The following is a 17,338-nucleotide window of genomic DNA, read 5'->3' on the forward strand; positions in this document are numbered from 1 at the left end:
CCTGACAGCATGATCTCACTGATCTACAAAAAACTGATCAACGACCGCTCAGACTTGTTGACTGCCCTTCGTGAGGCTTGGGTAGCCGACGGGCTGGAGCTGGACGACGAGGACTGGATCTCCGCGGTGGCCTCCCCGAAAGAGGTGGCCATACCGGCTCGCCTTCGTTTCGTCCAGCTCAAGATACTCCACAGGGTCTACGGGGCCAAAGCTCCTGCGTATGGGCTATGCTGAGGACGGTTTGTGTAAGCGTGGGTGTGGTGCGTTGGGGACTTTTCTGCATATCTTGTGGGAGTGCCCGGAGGTGGAGGGGTTCTGGCGTGGTGTGCATGAGGTGCTGCGAGTGGTTACGCATGTGGCGCTGTTGCCCGAAGCGAGGAGATGCCTGTTGAATGTGTGGGAGCCTACCGACTATTCGGTGCCGCAGACGTGGTGGGTGACTCTGGGGTATATGGTTGCCAAGCGTGATATTGCCCAGCTGTGGGGATCCCAGAGGCCCCCGACTGTCTCAGCCTGGAAGGAACATATGGATTGGTGCATGTTTCGGGAAAAGGTGGTGTATGTGGCGAGAGGTAAGCCTGGGACATGGGTGAAAGTGTGGGGCCCCTGGAACGCCTACCGCGGGGGAATCTGTGCTCCACCGTTATTGCCTGATCCGTCGCCGGCCCCGTCCCCTTAGCCAACTCATCCCCCCGGTACCTGGGCATTGGATTTAACCAGCCCTAGTTCCGATCTTTCCCCCCTCTTGAGATTCCTATGGATGGCTAGGATTTCCCCTCTAGGGGAGCACGTGTTGCTATTCCCGATTGAGGATTGCCTTGTGGGTTTGTTTGTACTTGTTCTTTAAGTTTAAAATGGAACCGTATAGTGGGGTCTGGATGGTGCGGCTCGCAACGATGTTAACTCCTGTGCATGCTCGGCCGCAGCACCATGTGTTTTATAAATGTATATCGTATGCTCCTTTCATTGCTAGCGGCCGGCCGGAAGGTTGTAGGCCCATATTTGTATATTTTTGAGTCTTGTAATAAACGGTTTCAAAAAAACAAAAAAAAAAACAAAAAAAAAAAAAACAGGCAGCTTGTGGTGTCATCAAAACTTTTACATAAAGAGATCACGAAAAATGATCTGTCAACCAAGCACAAATACTCATTGCCAGCCAAGCATATGACTTGTTTATTATAAATGAAGACAAATAATTCCTTGATGGAATGCAGTAACACAGCAAAAAGGAGTTCAAGAGTCAGGAACAGCACAGGAAGTCACAGAGAAGTGAAACCACCTCCATATAGGTGCTTAAATGGATTAAAGTATCAGGAACAGTTAAAACACCGTTACATCAGACTTCACAGATGGTTTTACCACATCAACCCCCAAGCGGAAGTCCTCAGATAAGCCACACAGTTCCACTCCTACTTTAATGGTGGATACCTGCAGATGAGACCAGAGATACCTTGGCCGAGATGCGCTTGATTAATTGGAAGCAGTTTTTCCACTTGGAGCTGGATTGGAAAGCTCCTAATTTCTTCTTGTTTGGCTGAGTAGTCAGTGGCTGCATGCCACTTCACGCTTTGGTATGGCACTTTTTCTTTTTAAACACAGAGCCCAGTTCAGTAGCTGTGGGGGGGAATCTCTCTTCTAGAATTTCCTGGGATTGGCGCTTCTTTTTCTTTTTACTGTGTTGAATCCTGAACGTCTCATCTGAGATGCCCTCCGATGGCTCTGTAATTGCCTCCTCCTTGATCACAGATGAAAAGGCTTCATCTTTCAGGGTGTCTTTCACTTCTAGGGCTGTCACAGAGAAGTCTGCATGCTCCTTCTCTCGCTTTTTTTTCCTCTTTTTTATTGTATTCTCGGTGATTGGCAGGCCCTTGGCGGCGAGACAGGAGCCTCGAGAGCCCTGATCCATCTCAGGAGAGTTACCCCAGGCACCTTCTCTGTCCATTTCCTCCTGCTTTACACACAGTAACTGATCTAGAACCTCCTCAACCTTCTCAGGCGTTTTTCTCTTTTTCTTTCTCTTCACACCATCCGTCCACATGGGTTCACAATGGGTCACCTGTGCACCATCCTCTCCTAACCTACCAGTCCTGGTTGCAGTTGTTGCCCCAAAAGGCAGAAATCTCTGCTTGAGGCCTTCAGGGATTTTCAGGATGGGAGTGCCTGGAACAGGATGCAGACCACCACTGGGGTAGCCAAAACAGTTGCATATGTTTATGTAGCCATGGAAGGAGGGACCAGAGAGCAGTTGGTTGTGGTCCTCTGAAGGTACAAGAACACGGGAGGAACACATCTCTTGCGGGGAGCTGAAGATATTGTAAAGTCGCTTCTTTCCATCGTTTTTGATCTTCACAGATTTGAATCCAATCAGGGGGATATTCTTGCTGATAAAACTAAGGATGAAAGAGAACAACATTTTAAAAATTATGTTTAGGTATGGAAGCTTGCCATTTCCTTATTAGAACAGACAACATGATTGTATTGATACAAAAACGTTTAAGGGTATTTCTTTTGTACAGTCAGTATTAAAAAAAAAGAAAAAACAAAAAAAAACGCTTTGAACTGATTTTTCTTGTGAGATAGACTAAAAGATTCTCACTAAGCATCTTTCCTTTCTTTAATTCCTCATTTTGACACCCTGATACTGCTGTTGGGCCAGGTACTGCTACTGCTCACCCCCTTGCAGGGTGCCAAGGAAGGAGGAGTGAGGAAGCGGACCGGGGAGTAGTGGAACCACATCCCCCAGCCTCCCTAGCGGCTCCCAGCGCCATCGCGCAGCCGCCAACGTGCGCATCGACCCAGCCGGCGCTTTAAATTCCTGCCGGGGCTCCCACAGCGCGGGACACGCGCGGGTGTGCCTGGGCCGTGCCCGGGCCAAGGGCGGGCCCATCTTCGCCCGGCTGAGGCTGAGCTGGGCCAACCCTCTTAGCTGTTTCACCGGTGCCCAGTATTTACCGCTGTGGCTACTCGGCCATTCAGGATTCCTGAACACTGATTGAAGGAGGTAGGCCCATCCAGTTTGATGTGTGCATATCAATTTGGCCAGAATAATACAGAAACAGATTCTTGGCAAGGGACTGTGGTGGTATTGTTGGACTAACAATATGGGGATCCCGCATTACGGGACTATTTCTGGATTTGCCTTGCCTGTCCCTATCCATTCGTGACATTGTATTAACATTGAATTAGCTTAAAAAAGTAACAAAGGTATGGGGAGGCGGAAGATACCAATGGCCTCAGTAGGCGCAAATGTTGGCACCAACGCCGCTGTTACGGCTATGGATTCATTTTTGCTGAGGGCGGCTGCTGTAATTGACAAAGCGATTGAGGCAGTGAATAGGCGTCTTTCTAGATCACCATCTAATAGTTTGTGTCCATTAACAGTCGACCCCAGCGTACCCCTGGTGGAAGCTATCACAGAACCCCTGAGCTTATCCATCTGCCCAGGGTCGCGTAATAGCGCTCAGGCCGAGAAGTTACTTTCCTTGCCGGAAGCCCCGCGTGAGGCCACGCATAGGCCTCTCGCTCCCGTCGTCATAATAGAAAACAGAGAGAGTAGTGTCGCCCATAGCTTACAAAGGAAAGACGGTAATGCCACACAAAATCATGCAGATATACATTTAGATCCATGTAGCAAGAGTCTTTAACTGCCCGCAAAGGGGACCCCTGGGACCAGTGGGAGCAGCAAAAGGAAACTTCAAACTATTGGGAGCAAAGCTAAGAAACCTAAATCTAACCCAGTTACCAAGCCAGTCACTAAGCCAGTAATTAAGCCCATGGTTTCCGTGCTGATAGTTTCGAATCCACTCTTCGGTGGTAACAAACTTTTCAAGCTATTCTGAACAGTATGCAGGACAATAAGCTAGGTCCCATTCTCGAGAGGTTGACCTCAATCGAGAAAAGTCTAGCAGCACGAAATCAGTCGCATGAACTTGTGATCCCAAGTGTGTCTAGTGATAATATGGGACCTAGCCCTGCAATTGACACGGAGTTAACTACACGGCCAGAGATTGCTGTCAGGGAACAGCCACATTGTCAGTGCCCGACGATTTATGTAGCTCGGGCAGAGGCAGTCGGTCCAAGGGAAAGTCAGGTATCCAGTAGAGGTTTGCCTGCACAGCAGCATGGGCTGGGTCACCAATCTACAGGCGGTCGGACAGCGGGCACACAGGGGCAGCCAGTGGAAGAATTTCAGCACTTTCTAGGTATTCATCTCCCACCAGAATCTACGCCCTATGTAGTGATTCTGGGGAACGTGCCACCGCTCCCGAAGGGCATTAAGGAGGATTTTTCCCAGCTCAAAAATAAAGTACTACACTGGTTATCTAATAATACCACTGTGGGTTTAAGGGCTGAACGACATATCATGGTGCATCGAGTTGGCTGGATAGGCAGCTCACGGAAATCTGGAGGGGGTGATTGCGTTATTGTGAATTTCAATAGAGCATTTCTAGCAGGAACAATTCTATCCAGGGACACCAATTCAGGCCCTTTAATTTATAGGTCTGATGTTAAGGCACTACCATTAGGTTTCTTCTATAAAGTAGACACATATAGGTATATTCTAGGGACTTGCAATATGTACGTTCCCCGGGAAAGGTGGCTTCAAAAACCCTCTGCAGCACATTACCAATGGTGCCCACAAGTTGCACATAGTCAAAACCAACCAGTTGGGCACTACCCTGTCCCCCCTCTAGAGCTATCTAATAGATATTCTACACTATCTAGGCTGGAGGAGTGTGACTGACAACATAATTCTGTAAAGCCCACCATAGAGATACAGTCCCAGCACAAGGTTTATCCTACAACTGAGCAAAGTGTGTTGGTCTCCAGTGTACCCAATAATAATATCTTGTCGTGGAATATTGCAGGCCTGGCAGATAAGTTTCAGGATCCCACTTGGCTGCAGTTCGTCAGGCAATTTTCAGTGATATGTCTCCAGGAGACATGGCTGGTGAATTGTAATTTATTTTTGGAGGGATTCAAGGCCTTCTTCATTCCGGCATCGCCACCGGCATGTGGTAGAGCTAAGGGTGGTTTGGTTATTTATGTATTGTTGGCAGTGGATTGCCGAATTCAGACCCTCCCGTCTTCGAAGTTGGGTCTTCAGGCTATTGTATGGAAGAAGGGGACTACTATTATGGGCCTGATAAACTTTTATAACGCAACGTCAAGTAATTTGGGGGAATGCAACATCGCCCAGCTGGGTTCTTATATAAGCAGACCTGTGGCTTTGTATCACACAACCTATTGGTGCTGGGCGATTTTAACATACACCCTTATGGAGATCCGAGGTATACTAGTATGGCTGAATTGGGTTGTCCCCGAATGCAGGAGTTTCACTTTGAACATTCGACCCGAGGAGAAGTCTTGAATAACTTACTTAATGAATTTGATCTAATGTCATTAATGCCCCACAGAGCAAAGCTTTTGTTGCTTCTTTTAAAGGGAGAGTAGTGGATCTTTTATTGATTATATCCTAATTTCATCTACCCTTCAGCCTTTTATTAGTGGGTTTTCTAAAAAGGAAAGTGTCTACAGCGACCATGGCCCCCTCCTTCTTAGCAAATCTAGGGTGGTGATACCGGGTACACTAAGACCAACAGACGGTAGGCGCATTCTTAAATGGTCACAGGTTTCCCCTGATGACTTTCATAGTACGGTAAGAGACTCATGTGCTGCCGAACTAGCACTTTGTGTCGCATCAGGTACCTCTTCGAGGGATGTCCTCAGTGCCTATAATGTTATCACCAGTAGGGTAGGGGAACTCCTAAGTGCACCTGCACGTTGGGTAGTTAATTCAAATCCTAGATGGTTTGATTCATCCTGCTCTCAGGCAGTGTGAAAGCTGAAGGAGGTTTTGAAAGCCACCCCGAGAAACCAACCACTGATACGTGCCTGTCGTAATGAATACAAACAGGTTTTGGCTAAACGCAGGGGTGTCCTGAAGGAGGAGGCCTGGAGGGAACTGTTAGACAAGAGTACGCTAGGAAACAGTTCAAGGTTCTGGGGTATCGTCAATAGACCGCTTTCTGAGAAAGTTACAGGTAACGACTTAGGTTCCCATATCACCGAGGAAGAATGGGTGTCCCATTTTCAATCTATGTTTAAGGGCCGTACGCATCAATCTCAACAGCCAGTTAAGGCGGCGGACATGGCCGCCGTGGTTTTTGATCAGAATGAGATCGAGGTTGGGATTGCGGGCCCGACACGTAACAAGGCGTCAGGCCCGTACGGCATCCAACCGGACCTCTTCAAATCAGATCCACTTTTTTGGGCACCGGTTCTTGTGGCCGTGTTTAATACTGCAGCCAGGGATGGCTGCCCTGACTCCTAGTTCACTTCAACTATTGTGCCGGTGTTTAAGAAGGGGGACCTCAACAACACTTTTTGTTATAGGCCGATCTCCCTTCTTGACTCAGTGGTAAAGGTTATAGGATGGGTGTTTTTAGAAAGATTATCTACCTGGGCAGGGGAGCACAATATACTCTCTGATATTCAATACGGGTTTCGTCCCGGGCGGGCAACTGTGGCCCAATGCCTTAATCTTTATATGATACTCGGTAAGTACACGATTGCCTGCCCAGGCAAGATCTACATGGCCTTCATGGACCTGTCATCCGTGTTTGACTGCGTCAACCGGGTCAAGCTGTGGCAGTCCATAAAGGGCTATGGGGGTGTAGGATAACATTGCTAACTTCCTAGAGGATCTGCACAGGGCCACTAAGGCAAACGTTAGATACGCTCAGGATCGTCGTGTCTCTAGGGATTTTAAAATTGGGAGGGGTGTACGACAAGGCTGCAGCTTGGCCCCTTTTTTGTTCAACCCCTATATAAACGATCTGGATTGAGCTTTGGTTAACACAGGGGCAGACTTCCCGTATGTAGGTCGACAGAGTCTCCCTGTCCTACTATATGCGGTCCTTATAGCCAGACCCGCTAGGGGACTCCAATCCCTGCTTGACACCTTTTTAAATTTTATGGGGGCACGAGACCTAGCTATAAACAATGCCAAACCATATATAACGCAGGTAGGGACACTGCCCAGGAAAAAGTTAGTCTTTGCAGTAGGCCGTGAGAATGTCCCTCTGACGTCCATCTTTTCATATCTGGGAGTTTTAATGGATGATCGTCTGAAGTGGGGGCCTCTCATTCAGAAGAAAAAGGGTCAGCTCACGAGGGTAAACGCCGTAATTTTCAACTTTGCCGCAAAGATGGGCAAGCGCCCAATTGAAAGTTTACCAGGCCAAAAGTATAGCAACAGCGTGCTATGGTAGTGAAATTTGGGGGCACAGAGGCATTACAGGTGGTTGAGAATATATTTTTAAAGAGCTTACTGAGTGTCCCAAGCGGTGTATCGAACCTGGTGGCTCACGAGGAATTGAGGATACTTTTTCTATGTGACAGCTTGGCTTTGCACCCCCCTTTTGGCTCAAGTGTTGGCTGAATAAGGATTTAGCCAGCAGATTCTAACTGGTTGTATGAGCCTTGATCATATGTCCCGAATACCATGGCTGAAATATATTAGAGGTTGCCTTGAAGAGTTGGGGTGTCCTGAACTCTTCTCAAAGCCTGATCTGATTGTACAAAAGGATGTGGAGTTTGTTAAGAAAGCTACTCGCCGTCCCAAAGGGTGCAGTAGAGGTCCGGTGTTCGCACCCTGCGGTGGCGGCAGTGAGTCTCTGCAGGACTTGCTACACTTCATGCTATTTTGCAAATTTTATGAGGTACCCCGGAGAAATTTTTTAATCCCCCTTTTAAAGAAGCTGAATGTTAATCAGGTTCGCCCAGCGCTTTTGTATCTTCAACTGCTGAAGGCAGACTGTATCTTTTTCATTGTGGGTTATTTGAAATCTACCGTGAGAACGAGGGCATGTTTGGAAACTTGGTATTCTCATCTGGTGGCAGACACCCCCAGTTTTTTATGTTATTATGTTTAGTATATGAATTTTATCTATGGGGTCAACTTTTACTTCTTTTATTTATATGAACTGTATGTAATTTTATTATATCATGTTTTTAAGGTGATCTGAATGCTGTGTAACTTTTATGGTTTTCATGAATGAAACCGAATAAAATTGTTTTTGATTTGAAATATATTTTCAAACACTGATGACTTTAAGAAATAATGTAGAAAACCCATATCTACTTTCCAATGCAGAAGCAAAATAAGTTTATGTTTTTGCATGTCAGGTGTCAGATAGCGCGACAGCTCATGGCTCTTCGCTTAATGTGTTTCCGATCCAAAATGCAACTTGTTTAAAAATCTAAACAAAAAAAACTTTGCATTTAGGGCTTCTGGTCTCTATTTGGGAAAGACAATTCTGAAAGCCTATATTCAGACCACATAGCTCATGTAGAGAGGTTGTGAAGATGTAGCAAGAGGAAGATTCGGAACAGACTGAAAAACAGACAAACCGGTCATTGGCAGAAATATGTACATTATTAATTGGGAACACAAGGGCTCATCACAGATTGGGCGCACTGCCCTGGTCTACACTGTGGTGCAATGTTAAGAGGGTACGCCAAGCACAGGCCAGTTCAGTTCACCCTACTACACCGAAAAAGCAGGGGAGGAAGCAGTGTATTAGTGAAAGACAGACTGGTCTGCCTTTTTACTGCTCAGGCAGCCCATCTTGGATATAAAATGGGCAGAAATCCCTGGCAGACAGGTGCAATGATTGACTGCGGCCACATGCAGGGAGATGCCGGAGGGTCCGTGGGACCCCCTTTCTTTCCTTTCAAGGTGCGCACTGACTGTGCTCAACCGGATAGTTCCTTTGCTTGTGTGCAAACATCAGTAATGCAATACGGGTGCAGTGGCAGCTTCCTAATTTGAAGAGGACCATGCACATGCGGAAGCTCCCTAGCACACAGAGGTTGCGCGCCTTTTGTGTTACATAAGAGGCTGAGGAAGCATCTATATGTAGCCCCATCTATAATACCAAGGAGCCCCTGGGACATATAAAGCGGGCGCAGACACGTTGGTCTCCTGGGGCACTTTTGATTATACAGTCCATGGAGTCTTCTATAAAGACAACACACTTGTCCCCATTGAGACATCCAAAATCTTCAGCCTCTAACTCTTTCTTCCCTGCTGCAGATAAGTAAGCCTCCCCCCTAGGATTTGTTTTCTTCTGGTATTCTGTTGTATAAAGATTAACTGTGTGAGTTGCACCGTCTATTTACATTAGTTATCTGTAATTTGCAGTGCAAGGTGGCACTGTGCGTTTAATTACCTTTTCTGACAGGATGGAACAGCAGCAGATGACTATTGCAGGGTCTTCAAACTGGAGCCCACACTGTAATGGAACGTCACTAACGAACAAGTTACTTACCTTCAGTAACGATAGATCTGTAAGAAACATAGGTTAGTTATAGATTCCTTATCTTAGAATAACCCAGACGTCAAACTGGATCCGGAAAGTTTTCATCAGCAGTACCCCTGCGCATCAGAAGGTAGTGTTGGTCGACTCCGCGTTAGTCGTCGTGGTCGCCGGGGTAACTTGTTCATCTGAAAGAAACAGTTATAGATTCCCTACCTTAGAATAGATACCCGAGCAATACCAACCCCGGAGGTGGGTCAACAAACTAAGTTCACACCAGAAAGTCCTGAAAAACAGAACGGCCCAAAAAGCAGTCAACCGGACTTGGCTGTCCAGGCAGTAGTGTTTGGTGAACGTGTGCAGCAATGCCCACGTAGATGCCTGACAGATTTCATTTAGGGGGACTCCTCATCCCAAAGCAGTGGTAGCTGCCGTCGCCCTGGTGGAATGGGCGCGCAGTCCCACTGGAGGCTCCTTCTTTAACATAGAATAGCAGACTGATGCACAGAACGACCCACCTGGAGATGGTCTGTTTGTGCACAGCCCGACCTTTCTTAGCGCCCACGTAACCAAAGAGCTGGTCGTCCACCCGGAATCGTTTTGTGTGATCCAACTAGAAGGAAAGCATACATTTTCGATCCAGGCGGTGGGGCCTCTCTTCCTCTTTTGAAGGATGTGGAAGTGGAATGAAGATGGGCAAAGTGATGCCCGTTGTGTAAAGAAGTAACCACCATGGGAAGATGGGATGGTCTAGTTCTTATGACAACCCTGTCCGAATGAACAGCCAGAAAAGGAGGCTTGGAAGAAAGTGCATGGAGCTCACTCACCCTCAGAGGTGATGGCCATCAGAAAGGCAGTTTTCAAAGTGAGAAGCCTGAGAGAACAGTTATGTAGTAGCTCAAAAAGAGGGCACATAAGATAGGTAAGAACCAAGTTCAAGTCCCACTGGGGCATTATGCAGGGAACAGGAGGACAAAGATGAGTAAAGCCCTTAAGTAATCTATTTACAATAGGGGACTTGAAAAGAGAGGGCTGGTCAGGAAACCTAAGAAAGGCTGAAATTGCCGAGAGGTAGCCCTTGAAAGTACCCAGAGCGGAGCCCTGCTGGGCCAGAGAAAGGAGGAACAACGGGACCTCAGAAAGAGGGACGGAAAGGGGATACACAGCCTTTGCTGTGCACCATGCCACAATTTGTTCCATCAGCAGGCGTCTACCGTCTTAGTGGAGGAACGCCTGGCTGCCAAGATAACATCACAGACTTCGTGAGGCAGGTCAAACAACGTCAACTGCCCCGCTCAATTTCCACGCAAGGAGGTGGAGGCTGGACAGGTTTGGGTGGAGGACCGTCGACTGCTGCTGCAACAGAATATCCTCCCGAAGAGGCAGTCGGATCGGAGGATCGATGGCCATGTTGAGCAGCTTGGGATACCAGACTCTTTGTGCCCAATCCGGAACCACAAGAATGACTTGGGCCTGGTTGAGCTTGATCTTCTTCAGCACTCCGGGCAGAAGTGGTATAGGCGGAAATGCGTATAGAAGATCGCAACTCCACTCTCGACAAAAAGTGTCGCCTAGCGAGTGCCGCCTTGGAAATTCCAACTTGCAGAACGGCGAACATTGCGCGTTCCTAGGTGGTGAATAGATCTAACCAAGGCTCTCCCCACTGCTGAGAGAGACCTTGCGCCACCTCCGAGTGAAGACGCCATTCGTGATCCATCATGCACCTGCAGCTAAGCCCCTGGCCTTCATGGAACCTGCCAGGTGTTGAACCACCAGGGATATGCCCAGACCTTCCAGCCATGTCCAGAGGCAGAGGGACTCCTGACATAGGGTCCACGACCCCACACCACCTAGTTTGTTGCAGTACCACATGGCGGTGGTGTTGTCCGTGAACACCTGCACTACTCTTCCCCGGACAGAGGGAAGGAAGGAGTGCAAGACAAATCACCCGAAGCTCCAGAAGACTGATGTGGAGCCCGGACTCAGCCGGAGACCAGAGGCCTCTGATTTCCACCTCCTCCATGTGGCCGCCCCAATCCCAGAAGTGATGCATCGGTCACCACTGTGAACTCTGGTTGGGGGAAGGGAGAGAGAACTGCCACCAACCCAATCCTGGTTTGTGAGCCACCACTGCAATTGGTGTGCAGTGACCTCTAAGATCTGGACGCAATCGGACAGATTCCCCTGATGTTGTGCCAACTGGAACTTCAGGTCCTACTGCAGAGTTAAACCTGACTGCCACGGTAGGTAGCTTGAGGTGGACAGCCTCAGCTGCCCTACGCAACACCACTGCATTTGACGCTCCCTCCTACGTAGCCACAGTAGGAGGAGACAACATGCCATGGTCTGGTGAGGTATCCAGACCACTAGCTTCCCCCAGTTCCTCTCCCCAGTCCGTGTTCATATGCCAACTGGTCAGTTAAAGGGTCCCCAGACACCTCCCAGTCCTCTAGCTGCCAATCTGATCTCAAAGAGCCAGGGTAGAACAGGGGCACAAAAGAACCTGCCGACGTCTGATCTGGCGTCGGTCGACACCGGTCATACTCGGTGTCTACCTCGAGGTAGAGGCCGGGGTTGACGTCAGCTGGGGACACAGCCAACTCCGGTGGCGGATGTGGTACTGGTGGAATCGGCGCCAGGGGTGGCGTAATTAGGTTGACCAACACCGATCCGGATCCAGGCCTGGATCCAAGGGGATCCTGCGGCACCAAGGCCAAAGCCGCCAAAGGCCCAGGGGACCCCAGCTGAGTCTGCGGCGCCCGAAGGCGGGCTGCCCAAAGATGGCGTGCATCGCTTTGTAGAAGTGACGAAGCTGGGCAGGGGTTGCTCCCAGAAAGGGGAGAAACCCGGAGCCGACAGGGGGGGCATCGCCCACATCCCTCGTAGCGTTGGCCGACAGGGAGAAGTCAAAAAGCGACGATGCTTCTTCGACTTTTTTGTGCTTCGACTTACCGGACCACGAGTGTGAAGACTTAAAGGAAGAATGGTGTTGGCTCCGCGACCGGTCCCTCGACCTCCTCCGCGACCTCGAGCGATGCGGAGCCGACTGCCGGTCCTCGAGTAGCTTTCAGGTTCTCTCCCGCAAAAAATTCGGGCTATGGTCTGGCAGTTGGAGCACGACTTGGGGTCGTGGTCGCGCTCCAGGCAGTAGAGGTGCACACGGTGCAGATCCGTCACTGACATCAGTCGGTTACAGGAACTGTAAGCCTTAAATCCGGGCATCCCTCGTGCACCAGGAGTCAATGGACTAAAAAAAACATCGAAGTCGACAAAAGTCGAGAAAAAAGTTTGAGGGCGGCGTCTATGTAGCTACCGTGACGACATCCCGGCGACCAGGACGCCGAACGTGGAGTCGACCGACGCCACCTTCCAACGCACAGGGGCACTGCTGACAAAAAACTTTCCGGATCCAGTCTGACGCCTGGGGGTAATTCTAAGGTAACTAGAATAGTATGTTTGGCAATCATGTATTTAATTGCATTTTTAAAATGGGCAGCACAAATTAACTGCAACTTTTGAATAGGTCTAGACATTTTAAACATTGCCAATGTAATAAAATAATTGTGAAAAATTCAGGGGGGTATACACATGGCATTATAAAGTTGGAAGACCACTGCTCTAGATGAACTAAGAAAGGTCCTTCTCGATTGCCGCCCTCCAACAGTCCTTGAAGCAAACCGAGCATCAATTATTTTGAAAGACAATGTGAGGAGAATACACAGAACAGTGATTTTGGCCCATATACTTGGATTGTTTGCATTTTGGATGTGTTTACCATGCTGGCCCGAAGCACACGCCCTGATTAGGATCTGTATTCTAGAGATGCAATGTCTTGAGGACTAGCACTCCGGGACTCAGCCCAGACCAATTTTACTCAGAGTACTCAGAGGTTAGTGCAACCCACCCACATACTATCGCCTGCGACGATGTTGCTCCAGATTACGAGAATGGCCTAGGCCCAGAACCCATTGATGGGGATTGCCACTATGACAAGGATTCTTGAGGAAACTCAGATGGGTACGATGAAAGCAGGCCCTGGTGCCCAAATCCAGAGCTCAAGCACCCGAGGGTTGATGACCAGAATCATCATACCCAAACACCAGAAGATATGAGAGTCCCGCAAGAGACAGACACTGTCCTAGCCCAGTACATTGCCTTGAGCTTCAGGAAGCCTTTGGAAAAGATTTGAGTATGTCTAAGGGAAGAATGTAAGGTGGAGGGCAAAGTAGTTAAGACTCCCAGAGATTGATGGACAGATGACCACCTTTCTAACCAAGTGTGTCAAGGACCTAAAAAAAGTGCATTGACAGGTCACTTTAGGACAAGCGCCCCAAGTTGAAGGACCTCTCACAATTATTCTCGAGAAGGCTGAGGCTTTGGGACCCTTATCTCAGTAGAGAATTTGTTAGGCTGGGATCAGAGAGCAGTGACATTCCTCTGCAATGTGAACTGACAAATTTCCATTGACAAGTGTAGGACACACTTGATCATAGCGGACCTGAAGCTGGGGGACCTAGCCACTTCTGAGGCAGGTTTAAAAGCCCAGGGGGGTATATTTGGGGAACCTTCCCTTAAGGAACTTGGGAATTACATCTCCACCTTGGCCTCTTTGGATTAAACTCAATCATTCATCAAAAAGAATTTCAGCCAGAAGTTTTTATGAGGAGCAGGAATAGGAAGAGGGACACTCTGCTGGCTATTTCCCCAATCAAGGCTCTTAAAGGGGGTAGCATAAAAGCGAGGAGAGTGGCAGGATCAAAACCACTTTGAGTTTCTTTCCATCTGATGTAGCAGACAGGGCTCAAGGATCCAGTGGCTCCTTCAGAGGAACTAGTTATCCATAAGGCAAAATATTATAGTAAGTCCGAACCCTTCTTCCCACATAAATATAGGTGGGAGATTCCCTTTGTTTTCCTACAAACATCAGGAATTGACAAACAATGCCTGGATTCTACAAATGTCCAGGTAATCCAGATAGTTTTACAGCTCACATAGGCAATGGCAGAGAACGAGGTTGATTGCCTTCTTAGACAAGGATTCAGAATTACTAAATCAGAAGGTCCTAACTTTGGTAAGAAAAGGTACCACTGTTCAAACACAGCACACCAGAGCAATATCTTCCTAGAGAACCTGGCTTGGCAGTTCGGGCTGGACTGTTCCCATGAGGCACAGGGTCAAGACTGATTTGCATATGGCTGGGTTCAAACTGGAATGGCATGGTGAGCAAAATAACTATGGATTTAGGCCCAGATCTCTGTACTGAGGTGAATGTATGACATTGTTCTGCATTCTGTCCATCAAGTGTTGTTTTTGCATTTGTCACCCCGAGTGAGACGGGTATGCCTAGACGTAGGTCCCGTGCTCTCCAGGCCACTGGAATCAAGCTATCCTGGCTGAAGAGGGGTGAAACCCCGAAACCGGTCCTAGGATGCTTGTTTCCAGTCCAGGGAGGACCTGGCTTGGCAGGTTGGGCGGAACTGTTCCCATGAGGCACAGGGTCAAGACAGATTTGCATATGGCTGAGTTCAAACTGGAATGGCATGGTGAGCAAAAAAAAACGATGGATTTAGGCCCAGATATCTGTACTGGGGTGAATGTATGACATTGTTCTGCATTCCGTCCATCAAGTGTTGTTTTTGCAAAGAAATTCAAAGGACAGCGCCTGGTCATAAATCTCAAGGAGGGAGTCCATCTGCTCAGACATCCTTAAGGCCAGGAACTGGATGGAAGACCTGGATTTGAAAGAAACTTACCTGTTGAATATCATTTCCCTCCTCACTATAGGTTTCTACAATTGCAACGTAGACACCAAGTGTAATAAGATCAGATCATTGCTCTTGAGCGTCTTGTTGACACCCAAGCACCACAGAAAAGTCACGGTTCACATCAGTGTGAGATTTGCAAGACTAATAGTCTACCTCAACTACATCCTGACCATGGACCAATAGCCACAATGTCCCGAACAGCACCTTCAGACAGCAATTTTCTCTGTATACAGCTTGGGATGTGTAATCAAAAAAGAGAATTCGGAACGGTCTTTGAATCAGAAGAGGACCTTCCTAAGGTTTTCATAGATGTGGTGCAAGCAACTCAAACTTCAGAACAAGGAGCTAAATATCAGGAAGGAACGACAGAAAACTGTGAAGTGGCCTATGACAATCAATACGACAGTAGGCGATCTTTCCTGGACAACTCCACTATCGAGCACTTCAGTAGTTGAAAGCATCACACCTGAGAAGAGTGCAGATGTGCCGTGAGCAGGCCAGAGAGAAGATCCAATGGAGGTTGGAACACATGGAACAGGATAGCAATCTTTGGTTCAACTCTGGATCTTGTGATTGAGTCAGACGCCAACAGGTATGATAGGGGTCTCAGATGAAGAGTGTTAGCTACCGGAGGTAAGTGGTCATAAGAACAACTAACCTTGCATATCAACTGTCTGGAGTTTCTGGCCAGAGTGCAGTCAAAGGATACATCCAAACCATCTGGGAGGAATTTTATTGAAAGCACTGAAGGAGTTTGCCAAAGATTTCCAGAATTTCTATCTGGAGAATTAGGGGACAGTGAAAGCAAAATAACTGGGTGATCAGAACAAGACAACAGATTGGCAGTCCAAACACTTTCAGGATTCCAGCATGTGGGGGCTTCACCAATATGTTTTCTTTAACGTCCTGAAGAGATGGGGCCCATGTCAGATAGACATAATCCTGTCTTGGCGAGACTGTCAGCTTCGGAGGTACTTCAGTATGAGATTGGATACCAGGGAAGCAGCTACCAGCGCTTTTATTTAGAACTGGACTATGAAGAACTATGCCTTCCAATCATTCACCATGATTGGGAGGGCAGCAGCTCAGGTGAGGAGACAAGGGACAAACCTGGTGCATATCATGCAGATCTGGAGATCACAACACTGGTTTTCAGTTTTTATGGAACATTCCTAAGAATTACTGATCAGTCTCCCTGTGAGAAAGATCCTCCGCCAAACCTAGGAAGCGAAGAGCACTCCAGCCTTTCCTGGAGTGGACAAGAGACCATGCCCTTTGAAAGGTCAAAGGGAGAGCGAGGAGTGGCGTTCGACCCAAGAACCGCGTGATGACAGCTTCGGAGAGAACACCAGGAGGAACCGAGACTCAGCAACCAGAAGTCGGGGAAGACTACCGCAGTGTCTGCAAACAAGGGGCCAAGAGGATTTTCTGTCAAGATATTTCCCGGCATCGAGACCACAACTACAGGAGGGCAGGAGTGTACCGGAGAGACCAAAGTATATGACTTCTGAGGGAAGCCACTCTGCTGTTCCAGCTACGATCCCAGCGGCCAAAGAAGTGCGATAAACGCCCCAGCTTCTAACTCCAGGACCCAGGATATGGGTCGTGGTCAGAGGCAAGTAACACATAATACCCAAAACTTTTAGTGGGGCTGGTGGGGTAACACGGAGTGATGGCACATTACGCATGTGGGAGGTGCATGTGGGTGTTTGGGTGGCAATATCACGGAACCTTCCCCACCACAAACCCCCACTGCGAATAAGTTTCCCTGCCCTGGTGAAGGTGGTACTTTGGTGAACATCCCATAAAAGAATGACTCCTTTTTAAATTCTTTTTTGGGTTTCCTTTCCTTGCCATATCTACCTTTGGCTGCCTTGAGAGACATGACGTTTTTTTGAAGAGAGAAGACACATCACAGTACAGCCATCTAAGACAAAACTAAGCTCAACTCCGGCTTTACTTTACCATTGTTTTCTATACCCAATAAAACCATACTTGTTTCAACACCAAATACAGTGTGAACAGGCACTATACATTACTGCACTACCCCAACATCAGAACGTTCTGACAGACCCACAAGGATGCTTTCATTGACTAATGGAGTAGGGATCGTCCCAACTCATCATAAAGGATTACAGGTAACTATGGACAATTGCAAGCCTTCCAGGACAGGCTGAGAAGCTTATCAGGACCTCTTGGGCTGGCAGCATGATTAAGAGGACTAAGTCGGCTCTGTGAAGAATTAACAGT

General features: G+C 48.1%; 1 protein-coding gene across 1 annotated transcript in view; it reads right to left on the reverse strand.

The window, feature by feature from the left end:
- Window positions 1–1,145: 1,145 nt before the first annotated feature.
- The window catches only part of POLR1G (RNA polymerase I subunit G), a 234,120-nt gene continuing 217,927 nt past the window's right edge, over window positions 1,146–17,338 (reverse strand). The window contains exon 3 of the mRNA XM_085625570.1: window positions 1,146–2,390. Coding sequence (XP_085481696.1) covers window positions 1,562–2,390 — 829 coding nt within the window. The 3' untranslated portion in view covers window positions 1,146–1,561. The remainder of the gene's footprint in view (window positions 2,391–17,338) is intronic.

Source organism: Triturus cristatus, chromosome 9, assembly GCF_964204655.1.
Source record: "Triturus cristatus chromosome 9, aTriCri1.1, whole genome shotgun sequence".
Classification (NCBI taxonomy): Eukaryota; Metazoa; Chordata; class Amphibia; order Caudata; family Salamandridae; genus Triturus; species Triturus cristatus.